Source organism: Monodon monoceros, unplaced genomic scaffold (assembly GCF_005190385.1).
Source record: "Monodon monoceros isolate NGI ecotype Baffin Bay Population unplaced genomic scaffold, NGI_Narwhal_1 Super_Scaffold_19, whole genome shotgun sequence".
NCBI lineage: Eukaryota > Metazoa > Chordata > Mammalia > Artiodactyla > Monodontidae > Monodon > Monodon monoceros.
This window is the reverse complement of record NW_021703775.1, coordinates 19,670,840-19,689,344: the sequence shown is the minus strand read 5'-3', so window position 1 is coordinate 19,689,344 and position 18,505 is coordinate 19,670,840. Positions and strand designations below refer to the sequence as shown.

The 18,505-nt window shown below is 37.8% G+C and overlaps 1 protein-coding gene across 4 annotated transcripts in view; it reads left to right on the top strand.

Annotated features, from left to right (window-relative positions):
* CTNNA2 (catenin alpha 2) overlaps window positions 1–18,505 on the top strand; it is a 1,229,110-nt gene that overhangs the window by 285,778 nt on the left and 924,827 nt on the right. For all 4 annotated transcript variants that reach the window (XM_029231357.1, XM_029231356.1, XM_029231354.1 and 1 more), the window contains one exon: window positions 9,916–10,111. In XM_029231357.1, the coding sequence (XP_029087190.1) occupies window positions 9,916–10,111 (196 nt within the window). The remainder of the gene's footprint in view (window positions 1–9,915; window positions 10,112–18,505) is intronic.

Genomic DNA, 18,505 nt, shown 5'->3' with positions numbered 1-18,505 from the left:
AGTTGTGGCGCGCAGGCTCCAGGACTCGTGGGCTCTGTAATTTGCGGAATTCAGGCTCTCTAGTTGAGGCCCACGAGCTCAATAGTTGTGGTGCGTGGGCTTAGTTGCCCTGCAGCATGTGGGATCTTAGTTCCCTGACCAGGGATCAAACCTGCGTCACCTGCATTGGAAGGCCGATTCTTTACCACTGGACCACCAGGGAAGTCCCAACATTTAGGATTTTTAAAAACAGAAACATCTTCTCACTCACTTAAAATTCCTGATTCTAAACAGTTGCTCCTTCAGTGAATTCTGATATTGCTTTAGTGTCTTAATTTTGAGTGTAATTTTTCATTGCTGTAAATGTAGACATTGAAAGTTACAGAGATTCTAGGAAAATCTAGGTTGTTACTAGATCCTTTAAATAAGTTTGTTTCTTGTGCTTGTTTGATTTACCATGTTTTATCAAATCTAGCATGTCATCAATTGTAAGATATATATAAGTACCTGTAAGAAAAAAATAAAATTTTATCAAATGTATATTTTAGACGACACAGATTGTAGGATTAATCTTCATTTTGCATATGTAAAAGTGTGGAAAAAAGATATATCAATTGACAGAATATATTTTACTGCCTTCCGTAAAAGATTTATGGAGACTTTAAAGGATATATAAAATATTGAAAGGTTAACGTACCTTAAAGGAAAATGATTTAAAAAGAAAGATGACTATAAGTATAGATAAGGAGCAAAGATGGAGACTAACACAGTAATAATAAACATTAAATCATATGCTTTATAATAGGGACCACATACTTGGGATAAGCTTTTTTTTATTGAAGTCAGTGCAAAAAGGAATAATTTATTTATTACACAATTTAATGTCCATGAAATAAAATCAAACCCGTTTCTAAGGAGAGGTTCCAATATTCTTGGTACTAAAATCATTCAAAAATTTCTCAGTATTATGTAAAGAATGATTATCTTATCTATAACTTTAAAGTATACACAGTGAGCTTTCTAAAACCCTTTGTGGTAGTATCCTCCGTTGAAGTAAGTGATATTGCACTAAGGCAGTAGAAACATTTGCACCAGTGTCCAGGATAATACCATTTCTCTCTTTACTTATGTGTTTTAAGTTGAGCTATTATAATAGGTGGAGAGAGAGGTGGACTGCACTTCCTTCAAGCAAAACTAAATGTTGTTTCTCTCAGACAAGCTTTTGGATGACAGAAAATCTAGACCACACTCCCTGGAGGTTACAAGAAATTGAGCTCCTAATGCTGCTACTTAAATATGAAACAGCAGGCTTAATAGAGAGTGGAAAATGTTAGTTTAACATCCTATAAGGAAAATTGAGTTTCTTCTGAAGAACAAGTGCTTAAGGGGAAGGCCACCTTTTTTAGAAATAAATTTATTTATTTATTTTTGGTTGTGTTGGGTCTTCGTTGCTGCGCACAGGCTTTCTCTAGTTGCGGCGAGTGAGGCCTACTCTTCATTGCGGCATGCAGGCTTATCATTGTGGTGGCTTCTTTTGTTGAGGGGCACAGGGTCTAGGTGTGTGGGCTTCAGTAGTTGTGGCACTCGGGCTCAGTAGTCGTGGCTCACGGGCTCTAGAGCACAGGCTCAGTAATTGTGGTGCATGGGCTTAGTTGCTCCACTGCATGTGGGATCTTCCCGGACCAGGGCTTGAACCCATGTCCCCTGCATTAGCAGGGGGATTCTTAACCACTGCACCACCAGGGAAGCCCCGAGAAGGCCACCTTATTTCATTTTGACACTAGTGAGCTTCTTGCTAGGAAATAAGTTTGAACCACTTCTAATCTAAAGATGAATCGATCATCCAGGGCCCAACTGATCCACTCTGTAAATTGTAACCACAGAAAGTTTAGCCTAAAAAAAATTTGATATAGTTATAACTGGCTATTCATAGAAATTTAATATAGTCAAAACTGGCCGGCCATAGAAATTCCTCAAACCCAATCACAGAATGTCTGTTTTAGAGTTAATTTTGGAAATCTAGTTTTTGATGTTAACAGATCTTCCTTGACTTACAATGAGGTCAAGTCCTGATAAAACCATCGTAAGTTGAAAATATCATATGGCAAATTCATTAATCCACCTAACCTACTGAACATTATAGCTTAGTATAGCTTACCTTAAATGTGCTTAGACCGTAGCTTACAGTTGGGCAAAATCATCTAACACAAAGCTTATTTTAATTTATTTTTTAAATAAAAAAAATATTTTATATTGGACTATAGCTGATTTACAATGTTTTAGTTTCAGGTGTACAGCATAGTGATTCAGTTATACATATACCTACTGTACAGCACAGGGAACTCAGCTCAATATTCTGTAATAACCTAAGTGGGAAAAGAATTTGAAAAAAATAGGTATATGTATACGGATAACTGAAACCTATTTTAAATAGAGTGTTGAATACCTAATGTAATTTATTGAATACTGTACTGAAAGTGAAAAACAGAATAGTTGTGTGAGTACGGAATGGATATTAGTGTGTGGTTGTTTCCCCTCGGGATCATGGGATGGTGGGTTGACTGGGAGCTGAGGCTGCCCCTGCCTGGCATCACAAGAGAGTATCATAGCACATATTGCTAGCCCAGGAAAAGATCAAAAATCAAAATTCGAAGTATGTTTTCTACTGAACGCATATCGCTTTCTCACCATTGTAAAGCTGAAAAATCAGTAAGTCAAACCATGACAAGTCAGAGACCATCTGTATACTCTTCAAGATAAAGTATTTGGAAAAAGTATACCAAAGCAACTGAGTGGGAAGGCTTGCCTTGTGGCCTTATTTAAAAATTGCAGGTGAGTCCACAAAGAACAATAGCTTAAATGGGAAACACTATTTATAGGCTTTCTTTCTAGCATTAATTAACTAGTAGAAGTTCAGGTCTGCTTTAGATATAATAAAACCTTACCTTCAAAGTTTAAGAATGCATGCTTCCAGGACTCTGTATCAATGAACATACATACTAATCTACATTGTCAATATCAGATAAGTGGGAAGAAATTTTTCAAAGACAAAGAGACCAGAATTATTCTTTATTTTATCCCTCTTTAAATTACTAGTGCCTCGTTATAAAAGATCATCATTTCTAATTCTGACTTTTGAAGTTGTGGAAGCATCAGTAACTGCGGTTCTTGTAATTTACTTCTTTTTGTCTAAAATGGGATGTGGAGCTGTTTGGGAAGAAAAGATCAGTTCAATCCGAAATTCTACTGCAATAGTTTCTATGACATGGAAGTTTTACTTTAGTTATTAGTGAGACTACCATAAGTCTGTATTATCACCTCCTTTTGCTCGAGCACTAGTGTCACTGTGCTGATCTCCTTTTCTCTCCAAAATGCACAATATACATACACCTTTTATGTCCTGGAGATTCTGTGCTAGGAAACAACTTATAATGGACTGTACCACAAGGTGAGTGTATATCATTTCATATATTTTATAAGGAAAAGTACAAGCCATATTTGTGCCTACTGTATAATTGCAAAAGGAATAGATTAGGTAATCAAGGAGTGATTCAAGGAAGACCTCATTTTGACTCATTACTTGGCAGTTGTTTTTCTGACTTGGCACTGCTCAAAACCTGACAAGATTTCTCTTAGAGGCTTCATGTTATCAAATATACTACCATTTGAGCATTTTAACTCCCTTAAAGAGTTTTCCTCTTTAAGGATTTTTTACATTTATCTTCTGTTGCTCCTGGAATAAATAACTTGTTTTTGATAATTTTGTTTTCAGATATGCACCTCCCAATGCTCTTGCTTTTTTTAAGCTATAACAGTAATCAAAGCTCTCTGTTATGTTTGCTGAGCAATTATGACAAATGAAATACTTTAGAACAGTGCAACAGTAGAATTCATAAAGACTTACTTCTCACATCTACAGAGTGCATGAATCTAGCAAAAGTAAGTTATCATTTTTATTTTCAGCTCTTGGTTCCCTTTTATTGGTTTTCTGGAGAGCTCAAATAATGGCTTGACTTATAGCATTCACATCTGTTTACTCTTACTTTTCCAAGTTCCTTGTGATTGCCTAACGGAGGAAATTGCCTTTCAATCAATTCATCAACAAGTTGTTTTTGTGGACTCCTGATATATCATGACACCTAAAATAAGAGGAAGGGTTTACCTCTAGAAGTCATTGCTTTATCTCTCTCACTTTCTTTTGCTTCAGCTAGACTGCTGTTTCTGAAAGTAAAGTCTATAAACCATATATATCCTAATTTCATGCGATGCATGTGAAATACATTAGCTGAGACCTACATGAGCAGAAGCACTACAAGATCTAGGAATTTGCCGTCTAACAAGCATCTAGGTGATTCTAAAGTATGATAAAGTCTGGGGCTTCCCTGGTGGCGCAGTGGTTGAGAGTCCGCCTGCTGATGCAGGGGACACGGGTTCATGCCCCGGTCCGGGAAGATCCCACATGCCGCGGAGTGGCTGGGCCCATGAGCCATGGCCGCTGAGCCTGCGCGTCCGGAGCCTGTGCTCCACAACGGGAGAGACCACAGCAGTGAGAGGCCCGTGTACTGCAAAAAAAATAAATAAATAATAATAATAATAAGGCATGATAAAGTCTGAAAATCATTGTCCTAGAATTCAGTGCTTCTCAGATTTTAATGTGCATATGAATTACTTTGGGATCTTGTTAAAATACAGGTTCTCTTTTAGTAGGTCTGGAGTGGGGCCTGAGAGTCTATATTTCTAACCAGCCCTGGGTGACAATGATATCTCCAGAGCTCACTTTCAATTGAATGTCCTATGGATAAGACTTAGACAAACTACACTGTTGTTGGTTATGGGCAGATGTGACAGAGTTCCCAAGACAAAGTGCCTTGGTGCCCTCACTATTGCTTATAGTTTTGGAAGAAGTCTTCCATGTCTATTGAGTTTGTACATCCTGGAAGCAGAGAACTGATCAAGTTGAAGAGACATGGTCAGATAAGTTGTCTTACAATAAAACACATTGCAAAAAAATGAAAGGAATGAAGTGGTGTTGGCTACTGCATTACTTGCCATTGTATAAGAATGGAGGGTCTAGTCTTAGGACATTAGATGATGAGCAGTCTATACCAGCCTGGGTCTCATAGTTTCATACTCAAATCACACAGTCAACGTATCTGAAAACTATATTTCCCATCCTCTTGCTATTGCTGAGGTTTTTTTATTGACCAGGGTCCATTGGGACCAACATTAGGTCAAGGTTCTAGAACGATTAACCACTTATACTCTCATCTATGAGCTGCAGGATTTCTTCTCTTCTTTGATGAGAGGCAGAGACATTGAGGAAATATTTGAGATATATGACTAGAGAAAATCAAATATCCTGCTAAGCTAAGGTTGAGTTGCCTACAAAGAGGGGCCATGTTGAGGGTTTAGAGAGAAGTTGGCATAGCCAATGAATCTGAATGATGTGATCAGAAGATCAGTTTAAAAGGGTGGTAGTACAAAACGATAATTCAAAAAGATGCATGGACCCCTATGTTCATAACAGCACTATTTACAGTAGCGAAGACATGGAAGCAACCTAAATGTCCATTTACAGATGAATCTATAAAGAAGATGTGGTATGCATGTACAGTGGAATATTACTCAGCTATAGAAAAAGAATGAAATAATGCCATTTGCAGCAACATGGATGGACCTAAAGATTATCATATTAAGTGAAATAAGTCAGAAAGAGAAAGACAAATACCATATGATATCATTTGTAAGTGGAATCTAAAATATGACACAAATGAACTAATCTAACAAACAGAAACAGATTCACAGATATAGAGAACAGACTTGTGGTTGCCAAGGGAGTGGGGGAAGGAAGGGTTGGGAGTTTGGGCTTAGCAGATGCAAACTAGTATATATAGAGAATGGATAAACAGCAAGGTCCTACTGTATAGCACAGGGAACTAGATTCAAGATCCTGTGATAAACCATAATGGAAAAGAATATGAAAAAGAATGTATGCATATGAATAACTGAATATCTTTGCTGTACAGCAGAAATTAACACAACATTGTAAATCAACTATACTTTAACAAAATAAATTCAAAAAAAAAGGGTGGTGGTAGCAGCAAGTCTTTCCTGGTGTAGGAGGGAGGAAGATAAAGGTGGGTACAGAGACAAGTAAGCTTGATGACCCTCCTAAAAGCGACAGGAGTTTGGAGAAGGAAAAGATTATTGCTAAAAGAATTAGCCAGGAGATATTTCCAGGAGAAAGAAGAGGTGAGTCAATAGCACTAAATGTGATAGAGTAGTATGATAAGATAAAAGTAATTTGATTTTGGCAACTTATTAATTACTTTAGTGAGAGATCAGTTTAAGAGGACTCTGCTACAGGAGGTGTGAGGATAAAAGCAGAATTTCAGTGGGCTGAGAAATGAATGGAAAGAGAACACGGACACTTTAACACATATGCTTCTCATTTTAAAAAAAATGTTGACAGTGGCTAATAAAAGCTAAACTCCTTAGCTTGGCTTTCAGAGCCTTTAAAAGTTTTACTCCACCGCATCTATCTAATCTTGTTTCCTATATCATTCATATACAGCCTCCCTCTCAAGTGAGAATGGTCTCCTTACTACCTAGAAAACATCATGCCCATTTTTACACGTCAATGCTCATGCTATTACTCCTAGTCTCTGTTGCTGGAACTTTATGTTTTCTATTTTTTTTCTTCTGCACAAAAGATGTGCTCACAAATTGTTAGAGAGGTAACGGGATTGTGTGGATCTTGAATGACTCTTGCCTTGGGTGAAAGTTGATGTGGGGATTAGAGAGAGTGCCTGATTGGGGTAAGAGAAGGTGTACCATTCAACCAGGAATTTCTACAGAATAACCATCTCTTAAAAGGTTGCCAACAAGCTGCACTAGACCTTCAAAAGTATGTAAGTCTTGGCTTCCCTGGTGGCGCAGTGGTTGAGAGTCTGCCTGCCGATGTAGGGAAGTCCGGGAAGATCCCACATGCCGCGGAGCGGCTGGGCCCGTGAGCCATGGCCGCTGAGCCTGCGCGTCCGGAGCCTGTGCTCCACAACGGGAGAGGCCACAGCAGTGAGAGGCCCGCGTAACGCAAAAAAAAAAAAAAAAGAAAAAAAGTCTGTAAGCCCCATCTACCCAAGACCTAGTCCCAGCCTGGATATCAGGCTTAGACACAGAGATCTGTAGTCTCCAGAGCTCATTGGTGTGTCTCTCTATTATTTAAATCATCTTTCATGTTCTTCATTACAATTATAATTTTCTTCATACAACATTCTATATTTTGTGTTATGGTTATCTCTGAGAATATCAATTTATGGCTATTGTGAATAGGATATTTTAAACTAGATTTTTCACTGGTAATGCTGTTCTATTAGGTTGTTATTGCTTATCTAGTATTTAACCACTAATAGTTCTAATAGTTTGTCTTTTAATTCTTTTGTAGTTTCTCGATACATTCATATCGATACATTCATATCGATACATTCATAAGTAATGACAATTTAATGTGTCTACTTTCTAATGTTTATATCTCTTCTTTCTTTTTTCTTATCTAATTTGTTGACTTTGTCCTTCAACAAAGCACTGAATAGCAATAGGGAGAGTTGACAATTATTTCTTCATTCTAGACTGATTAAGACATGAGCATTTATGGAGCCTCATAATTTTCCTTCTATTCTGCTATCTTGTATCCCTTTACATTCTTCCGCATGCGAAGAAATGAGAGCTCTTACTAAAAGAGGACTGAATGGATTTGCTTCATTTGAAAGTAATTACATTTTTCTAAGGAACTTCCTGGTAACGTTCTATGTTTATTTTTTCCCGCATACTGACACTTCATACTGACTTGTTATTAGGAGCATTACCTAAACTGTGCTTGACACAGCAGTGCACCATGAGACAGCACAAAAACTGAAATCTGTTTGCCTTTGCAGAAGGTGAACCAGAATATAGTCATTTAGCTCTTTTGGTATTAATAGATTCACTGTCAGCTTCCACTCCCCAAAACTGCCAATATGCCTAACATTAATGGCTTCCAACTCCATCCATTTTTTCTAATTTGAGAAGACTGAAAAGTTAGATCACAGATCGTCTCAAAATTATATATAAAATGAGAACAAATCAGATATCAGTGAGAATAGGAATATTTTCCTCCAATAAAGAGCCTAGCCTAAATAGAGAAATTATGCACAGTGTAATGAATATAGACAACCATATTGTACTGTAATTATGTAAAGGGATAGAGGTGCCAATTATCACTACAATGGCAATCATATTACAACATATACATGTATTAACACACTATATACATGTATCAAATTAACATGTTGTACACCTTAACCTTATACAATGTTATATGGCAAATACATTTGATTAAAAAATAAAAATAAATACAAATAAAAGATTTTTGAAGTGTTTGCTGTGTTTGCTTAGGAAGCATAAAAACTCGTTTCCAGGTAGTGGCTCTTTGGAGAGTTGGGGTTCCTGGAAGAGAGCTATGTTAATGTGCTAGAGTAAACCGTCTTTAAGGAGAACATTCTTGTACCTCCAAAAAGTAACTTTGGAGACAGGCTGTCTTTCTTCTGATGGTTGCCTCTGTGGGTGGAACTGAAAAACTGCAAGGTGTTACTGACTGCATACGAATTTTACAGCTAACTAGCGTTTTCTGACAGTCTTATTCTTAATGATTTTATCTTTCTTTTTTCTGTCTAGTGTTTGTACTTAAGTGTCCTTACAGAGTCCTTTTTTAATTCACTGTGTCTAATTATTAACAATCAAAAGAAAGCTGAATATGACAGCTCCCGATGCTGTATTAACCACTTCTGAAGTAATGGTTCTGCTACATTCATCATCTTGGTTCACATTTATTCAATACTTTTCTTCTGATACTATCTCTTGCCCTGTAAACTGACTGGACGTTAATTGTGACTTTGCCTAATAACTGCTTGCTCTCGGATTTGGAGTAAATTGTAGAGACTATAGCATTTACAACTTTTCTGTGGACGAGCTTTCTTGATAACCTCCAATAAAGGCTTTAGTTTGCTAACCAAGATACACGTCAGTCCAAATAAACCACAGCATCCACATTCTTATGAAGCTGATAAAAAAAATGCAGAGGTGTAGATGACTAGCTGAATAGAATATGGAACAGTTGCATTCATTTCCCTCCCAGACTTCTCACTGGCAGAAAATAAAGGTTCAGAAGTCTACAGGAGGTAAGTTGTTTAAAAATATTAAAAGCTTTGTTAGCATATTAAATAGCTCTAGACGGAGTGCTAAAAGAAGTTTGGCAGGTGAGATATTGTATCCAAATTATGATACTTAGAAAAGGAGTGATAATGCAAATTTAATTTCAATTCTGGAAATTTTAGCAGGTTAACCAAATGTTGAGACTGAATCATTTGGTCTCTTTGGATCAAATTTACCATTTTGTTTTTATAAGATGAAATCAGAAATAGCAAGGCTCTTCAAAGTCCTTGGTAAGTGACACATAAATAATGCATATTGATGGCCCACCATTTATTAACTACTCATGCACCTCTGCCCTGACTTTTGGGCTCAGTTATTGGTTCTTCTGATTCAAAGCTCAAAGGCAGTTCTACATTTTATTTTATTTTATTTCCTCTCTGAAGCTGCATATTCCAACCAGCGCTAAATTTGTCAACCTGTGAAAGCACCCCCTCCAGTGGATTGGAAACTGAGCTACTGGCAAATCTGCTTCTCTTCCTTATTCACATGCTTTTTTCTTCTACAGGAAATAAATTGCTGTTAATTTTTATGCTAAACCATACAATTCCACATTTTCCTTAAGATAAGGCTATGTAATGTGTATTCATGACTTAATAAGCAAAGGATACTTTAAAATTATGAGATGATAATATGCTATTTCTAGACAGTTATGCAGAGTAATTTTACAGTTGTTCTTTTGTATTTAAGGTGACGACCCTTGTCAACACAAGCAACAAAGGCCCATCTGGTAAAAAGAAAGGGAGGTCAAAGAAAGCCCATGTACTGGCTGCATCTGTAGAGCAAGCCACTCAGAACTTTCTGGAAAAGGGTGAACAGATCGCTAAGGAGAGTCAGGATCTCAAAGAGGAATTGGTTGCTGCTGTTGAGGATGTACGCAAACAAGGTAGGCAGAATAATATGATTCTAGAGGGATGTATATTGATGTGTAAACAGTGGATTTTTCTCTAGAAAAATAAGACTACTCAAAAGAGTAGTCTTATTTTTTTCCTGTCTACACTTCTCATTTTTAATTTTGCTAGAATTAGGTGCATAGACAGGTAGAGATTTTTTTTGTTGTGGCAGTATAGCACAGCTGGTAACACTCCATTTCTGCTGTTGCTTGAAAATCTTCAACTTGTTTTCTCCTGGAGATGAAACCAGACTCTTGTGTCAAACTCAGGCTTTAGGGAGCATAGGATGAGAAGACTGTACATTTATAGAGTCATTGAAAATTCAAGATTTTAAGGATGAAGGGAACAGAAGAATGTCGTGTAATAAAATTATTGTCTCTTTGTATGACTTCCAAATTTGTATTTTCAGTTCACAGCTTTCCTCAAAAATTTCTCTCTCTGGTTAGCTAGCTACCGACTGATCAATTATATAGCTAGCAAAATAGCTATAATACTATCAATATTTATTCAGCATATTTAAAATATTTTAATTGTGGTGAAATACATACAACATAAAATATATCATCTTAATCATTTTAAGTGTAGAGTTCAGTCATGTAAAATATATTCACACGGTTGAGTAGCCCATCTGCAGAACTCTTGTAAAACTGAAATTCTATACCTGTTAAACAACCCCCAATTTTGCCTTCCCTCTAGCTCCTGGCAACCATTATTTGACTTTCTTTTTCTATGAGTTTTACTACTCTAGATGCCTTATGTAAGTGGAATCATATAGCGTTTGTCTTTTTGTAACTGGCCTGTTTCACTTAGCATAATGTCCTCCAGGTTTATCCATGTTGTAGTATGTGTCAAAATGTCCTTCCTTTTTAGGGCTAGATAATATTCTATCATGTATTTATATGGTGTTTTCTTTATCCATTCATCCATTGATGGACATTTGTGTCCCTTTCACCTTTTGGCTATTGTGAATAATCCTGCTATGAACATGGGTATATAAATAATCTCTTCATTACCCTGCTTTCAGTTCTTTTGGATTTACACCCAGAGGTGGTATTGCTGGATCCTATGGTACTTCTATTTTTAGTTCTTTGAGAAACCTCCAGACTGTTTTCCATAGCAGCTGTACCATTTTATACTTCCACTAACAGTGCACAAGGATTCCAGTTTCTCCACATCCTTGACAATGTTTGTTATTTTCTTTTTTTTTTTTTTTTTAGTAGTCATCATAATGGGTGTGAGGTGATATTGTGGGTTTTTTTTTTGTGGTACGCGGGCCTCTCACTGTTGTGGCCTCTCCCGTTGCGGAACACAGGCTCCGGACGCGCAGGCTCAGCATCCATGGCTCACGGGCCTAGCCGCTCTGCAGCATGTGGGATCTTCCCGGATCGGGGCATGAACCCTTGTTCCCTGCATCGGCAGGTGGACTCTCAACCACTTCGCCACCAGGGAAGCCCGATACTGTGGTTTTGATTTGCATTTCTCTAATGATTAGTTATACTGAGCATCATTTCATATGCTTGTTGGCCATATCTATATCTTCCTTGGAGAAATGTTTATTTAAGCCTTTTGCCTATTCTTCACTCAGGTTATTTATTTTATTACTGTTGTTGTTGTAGTTAAGAGTTCTAGGCATTGACCCCTTATCAGATATTGTTTTGCAAATGTTTTCTCCCATTCTGTAGGCTACTTTTTCACTCTGTTGGTTGTTTTCTTTGATGCACAGAAGTTTTTAATTTTGATGTAGTCTTGTTCAGCAGCTTTAGTTGAAAATTCTAAGACACCAGAAATTAGAACAGACACCTACCCCCAGCCTGGCCTGTGTCCTCCATTTCCTATCTAATGAATGCCACACATACATATCCAATTGCAGAAATCTTGGTATCATTCTTGCTACTTCCGTCTCCTTCCAGATACAGTCTATTGCAAGACCCATAGATTTTAACTCCTAAGTATCTTTTAAATTCAACAATTTCTGTTTTAGTTATTCAGAAGCACCATGTTTTACCTGTCCCAGGGCCTTTATACATGCTGTCTCCTCTCTCACAGTTAAGGGTGACTCATTCTGCATATCCCAGCTCAAAGAACACTTTCCCAGGGAAACCTTCCCTGACTCTCCTGTCATACTTTTTCATGGATTTTTCCTTGTCACTTTCCACAGGATAATTTAATTTTTGTGAGGTGACTTGATTGATAACTTTCTTCTCTGCCACACTAGACATTAATGAGGGTAGAGAACACACTCTGTCTCTTTTGCGGTCATTGATTTACAATGCTTAGCACTCATCAGACTTCAATAACTATCTGTTGAATGAATGAAGGAATAGATGAATGAGTGTTCTATCCCCTTTCTTCTGGCAAACCAACCACTTTTTAAATTCGCAGATGGATATTTGGCCCCTGGAAATAACAACCCTTCTTCATACTGCCATCTTCTTCCCCCTAAAAGTTAATTTTATTTACATTACACTCATGTAAATTGTTATTTTAATTTGAAGTGTTAAATTTTACATATTTCATCTAATGTGGATGGAGTATATTTGTGTATGCATTTTAGCAACATGATAGCTTCCAAGTTTCCAAGTGCTATTGAAAACTGGTACTGCTTCTGAATTGCAGATGGACACGTGTTCATGCATCTGTAGCCTGGCTAGTTTTTTTTTTTTCCTTTTTTTGGTTGACTGATAGATAATAAATTTCACACATTAAAATGTACAATTTGATAAGTTTTAACAGGTGTGTGCACCATGAAACCATCACCACCATCAATATAGTGAACCTCTCCCTAGTACTGAGGGGTTTTTTTTGGTTCTGTTTTTTTTCGTTTGTTTGTTGTTTTGCAGTACGCGGGCCTCTCACTGTTGTGGCCTCTCCCATTGCAGTGCACAGGCTCCGGGCGCACAGGCTCAGCGACCACGGCTCACGGGCCCAGCCGCTCCGCGGCATGTGGGATCTTCCCGGACCGGGGCACGAACCCACGTCCCCTGTATCGGCAGGCGGACTCTCAACCACTGCGCCACCAGGGAAGCCCTGAGGGTTTTTATTAACTGGTCTCTAGTCCATTTTCTCAAAGATTTATCTGTTATCAGACAAGTTACATTTTCTCATTTAGTTTCCTCAGCAACCTCTTAGCTCTCCCTTATTTTTTCCTTAGAAGTTAGTTTTCACACCTTCTGTAGAAATTATATTTTAGATTTCTCAAAGCTTGTATGAAATGGTGTTTTGTGGACATAATATAATAACCAACATAGTTCTTGGCCAGACTGTTCTAGGAATATTAGAGTGAGAAAGTATAAAGATGTTAATTTAGGACAGCTTATCATGGTTGTTATCCTAGAGGATATTTTAAATTTTCATTATATTACCCATTTCTTGTTACAGAAAAATTATGCATAAGAAATGATGCTTATGTGTTGCCTGTTCAAAGCCTAACTGCTACATGTCCTTTTCTGTACAGGGTCAAATTCAAGGAAACGTTGTTATATTTGCAAAATAACAAATTTTATTGGAAGAAGCCTTTGAAATTCTCTTGTGTTTCTCTCATCTTCAAATACCTCTCAGTCTCAAATACACTTCAGACGTCTGTGCTTCTTATCCCTGAGAACAAGGTCCTCACACCCTCCTTCCAGTTCTGTACCCACAGGTTCTCTTTTCTGCTTTCTGCCCCAACTTGGTTATTTGTTGTGTAATATCCGTAGCCTGTCTGGCTTTGCCCAAATTTTCTATTTGCCCATTACCCAGATTTTATTTGTAAGTGAGAGGCTAAGTTGACTTTCAGAGAGAGATGGGGAGAAAGGAACTTGGGAGAGTAAGTGAGGACTAGGGCAGGTGTGTATTTAGTCACTGAAACTTTGAAACATAGTATCTTTCCTTCCATCATAGAAATCTACTTTCTAATACATAAGATGATATTCAGAAATTATGAAAACACTGACATTTAGAAACAGTTTCCAGTTTCCTCCTTTAAAGTGGCTCTAGCATCCACACATGCTTACTTATTAAATGATGTATACTTTCAGAATTAAATCTATTAGATATCATTTACTATTGAGCTGTTTTTGCTTTTTTAGATCAAATGGCCAAAAGTATTGCCACTTTAAAATTTTAATTAATTAATTAATTTTTGGCTGTGTTGGGTCTTGGTTGCTGTGTGCAGGCTTTCTCTAGTTGCGGTGAGCAGGGGCTACTCTTCGTTGCAGTGCATGGGCTTCTCATCACGGTGGCTTCTCTTGTTGCAGAGCATGGGCTCTAGTTGTGCGGGCTTCAGTAGTTGTCGCTCTGCGGGCTCTAGAGCGCAGGGGCTTAGTTACTCTACAGCAGGTGGGATCTTCGTGGACCAGGGCTCGAACCCATGTCCCCTGCATTAGCAGGTGGATTCTTAACCACTGAGCCACCAGGGGAGTCCCAGGATTGCCACTTTTAAAAAACATTTTCAGCCTGAGTAAATGCCTGAAGCTTTAGTATTTTACATCTCCATTTTCAGATTTTTAATATAGAATGAGTTATTGTTCTTTTGAAGTTTCACAATATTCATGATTATAATTACTGTAATCTGGCAAGATTATATATGAAATTATCTATTTAACTATGTCATTATTGTATCTCATAGGGTTAAACTTAGTGTTGTTTGAATTTATCATTTAAAAAATAGGCTGCATGTCAGGTTTTTTAAAGTGCTCAGTATGAGTGATGACGATATCTTTACCCAAGAATATTTCAGTAGAAGATTTTACTGTTCTCTAAGTTATAAACTGCAAAAAAAGGTATTTGAGCAGGCTTATGACAGCATTTGTATTAAAAACAAGTAACAAAATAAATTACCTAAACATATATAAAGAAGAGAAATCGTATTCAAAGCTTAGAACACTGATATTTTTGATTTGGATAAAGATGGGACAGTTTAGACTTGGGTAAAGATGGTTGGTCAAGGGTGTGTGTGTGTGTGCCTGTCTGTTTTATCATAAGTAAAGTACTACATATATGTATATTGTCTTCCTAATTTAAGTTTAAACTTCATTAGGATAGGACCAATGATGTGTGTGGATTTCTTTCTGCTCTTAAAGGACCTGGCATGATGCTGTAGCACATGGCAGGTGATATTCAAAGAGATTTACATATGAAGTTAGCAGAGCATTGGATGTCTGATTAATATATCTGACTTCCAGTGTTACTTTGGTCATTGACTATATGATTTAAGCTAAATCACTTAACCACTTTCAACCTCAGTGTCTCCATTTTTCAAAAACAGACAATAATTGTTGTGTTTGCTTCATTAAGTTGTTTTACATAATGAAGTCACAAGGATTTTTGAGAAATTAAATTTTATATAAATGTCAGAGTAAATTTATTCATTATAATTTATGAAATCAATCTGTACTCCTTAAGAAAATAGCTTTCCTTCTTATTAATGATCAATCTTAGACCCAGGATTCTGGAGAGCTGAATCAGTGTCTAGCAGTCTCCTGAGGAGGATTGAATAGCTCAGTGTGGCTTAGAATTAGTGGTAGTTGTAAGTGGTCCCAGCAAGCTATGATTGGATAGTTGTGCAGCCTGTGAACTCTACATAAAAAGCTGCTCCTGGGGATTGCAGAGGGAGTTATTTCAATCAGGTCTTCATATTGAAGCTCTGGCCAGCTTTGGGACAAAGAATGCCAAAACATTTTTAATGTTTACCACCAAGCTCTCCCTGGATTGAAGACTCTAGTTTCTAACCTATGGGCTAATCTAGCGGTTCTCAAATTTTAGCAAATGTTAGAATCACCTGAGGAGCTTTGGAAATTCTTGACATCTAGGACTTGAGCCTTATCATTTAAGTCGGGAACTCTGGGGTGCAACCCAGGCATTGAGGTTTTTAAAGCTCCCCAGGTGATTCCTTTGTGCAGCTGATCTGAAAAGAACTAGATGAATTTGCTTCTTGCTCATCAGCCCCACTTGGATGACTCACCAGTCTGTGTTAGCTACTGGTTCACTTTAGTGAGCTGATAGCAATCAGTCATTTTATGAGATTTATGAGCTTGTAGCTTACATAGAGTTAGATAGGGGAGACTTATATAGCAGGGACAGCCTGATATTCTATATTAAGATGTTATGGATAGATATAATTCCATGCCAAATGATGTTTTACCGTGCCTGACATTCTGTAGGCATTCAGGGAATATGTGTTGAGTATATAGTATAACTATAAGTATATAGTAGAACTAAATCTGTAGAACAGTGAAATATTTAATGTTGTTGTAAAAGAAAGCCATGTGGCTGTCATTTGAAAGATAGACATTGTCCTTCGTGTTTGCCCAATAAGCAGATTAATTTAACGGTGTAACACAGCAGTTGGTTCTGTGCTATTTCATTATTATATTTCCATACCCTCTTAAGCCTTGGAGCAGTTGCTTGGGTTTTCAGTCTTCTGTCAACAGTCCACTCTCTGTCTGGGCAAGACAAATCAAAACAATTAAGACATGGCCCAGCCACTAAGATGTGCCAGGCCAGGGTGTAGACAGAAATGTACATGACCTTAACCCAACATTAAGAGGGATCTCATGGAGCAAAGTGATAAGAGGTATAGATAAAAGAGGTACAGATAGATGAAAGAGGTAGCTTCTTCATGGAAGCATTTCCTAAATCAAAGAGGTGGTCAAACCTTTCACTATTCATTCAAGCTTTTCTTTGTTTCGATACAATTTCAAATGTGGAGTGATATGGTTACATCAACCAGGTCCACTATTATTATTCTTTTTTTACCCAATCAATATTTATTGAGTAACTGATGAATGGTGGGCAGAGACAGACAGAACAAGACTGAGGAAAAGTAACAGAGGGAGAGAGAAAGGTGTCCTCACGTCTCTGAGGAGGAATAAATCTTTGCCTCTTGATGACCTGGTAGCTTTCTCCTTTCCCATCCGCTTTGGTACTGGGATGCAGTATTGGTGGAATGAGCTGTCCAACAGAAACTCCCATTTATATCAACTGTGTGAATTCCCCAGCTGAGATCTGGTCAGAGGCCATTTCACTGGACAAGAAGCTCCTAATTTCACGCAGTTATGCCTCTTTTCCTCCAGCCGCCCTATTAATATGTAAAGCAACACTGTGGGGAAGAAGGAGGGGAGTGTCCCCTTTCCTACCCCACTTTCCACAGAGGTCAGCCTCTCTAAGGAGGAGCATTTCAGGTATTGCAAGGATTCTGATGTTCCTCTGCTTGTCCTTTTTCTCAGGTATCCCTTGCTTTATGCCTCTACTCTTTGCATCCTGAATGCTTGAGTCTACTAGAGATATTGAACTTCCTTTTTCCGTACTGTGCGGTGGCCTGACTACCCTTATATGGATGGTACTTTCCTGTATTGTGAATGTGGGGTCCTCTTGTCATGGGGTGATATTTCACTCCTGTATGGCTGGAGAGCTAGGGGAGCAGGTGCTTCCAGTGAAGGGGAGCACCTTCAGAGAAGAAGAGAATTCTAGGACAGAAAATGGGGATTTGGGAGGCAAAAACTAGATGAGAAAGAAAGAGAACTCATTTCTCATCACATGTCTCACTTCTTGGAGCCTGGACTTTGCTGAGTAGGATCCATTACTGTAAAAAAATACTATTATTCAAGTAATGTAATAGAGTGCATGTTTATTAGATCAAGGAAGTGTAGACCTTGAAGTTGGTATGGTGAGTGTCTCTGCAGTTTCAGACTGCAGCTGAGTCAGGGATCTGGTGATGCTTTGTTGTGTCCCCACACTGCTGTTCACCATCCCTCCCATGGCACCTGCTTCCCTCCTTTATAGAGGTTTCTTTCACAAGTGTTTCTCAGAGTGAAGTTCACAGACCACCTGGTTCAGAATTACCTGGGTGAGGTTGGGCAATGTCCATAAAAAATTGATATTCCTGGGCCTAGCCACAAAACTAGATTCAGTATGGTTGGGGTAACACTGGGAATCTTTATTTCCAGGTAGTACCCCAAATGAATCTTATGCTTCCAAAGTTTGAGAATCGTTAATAGCCTAAACTTATTACATCTTTATATACATCATCTTTAACTAAAGTGTTTATTTCCATTGAAAACGGTGCTATCCAGGAATGAGATAAATTTTCAGAAGCTTTGCTATCAGACGTTAAAAAAATACAAAAAACCTAGAGATATATACAATGACAAAAATGATAAAAAGAGGTTTGATATGAAAGTATCATGAAGAAAAACATGCATAAATGTGAAAATGCCGTACGCCTTAGGGTTCATCTTAATGCAGATTTTAACATTTGCAGTAGTTTTATCTATTGCATATTTTGTTAAATAAAATACACCAGTGAGCCAAAGTTTGCACTAGCTGAGGGCCCAGGAATACGCCACATCAACCTGGAGCCCTGTTTGTGGCTCTTGTTGCAACATATTGGGAGATAATGGTAGACAATT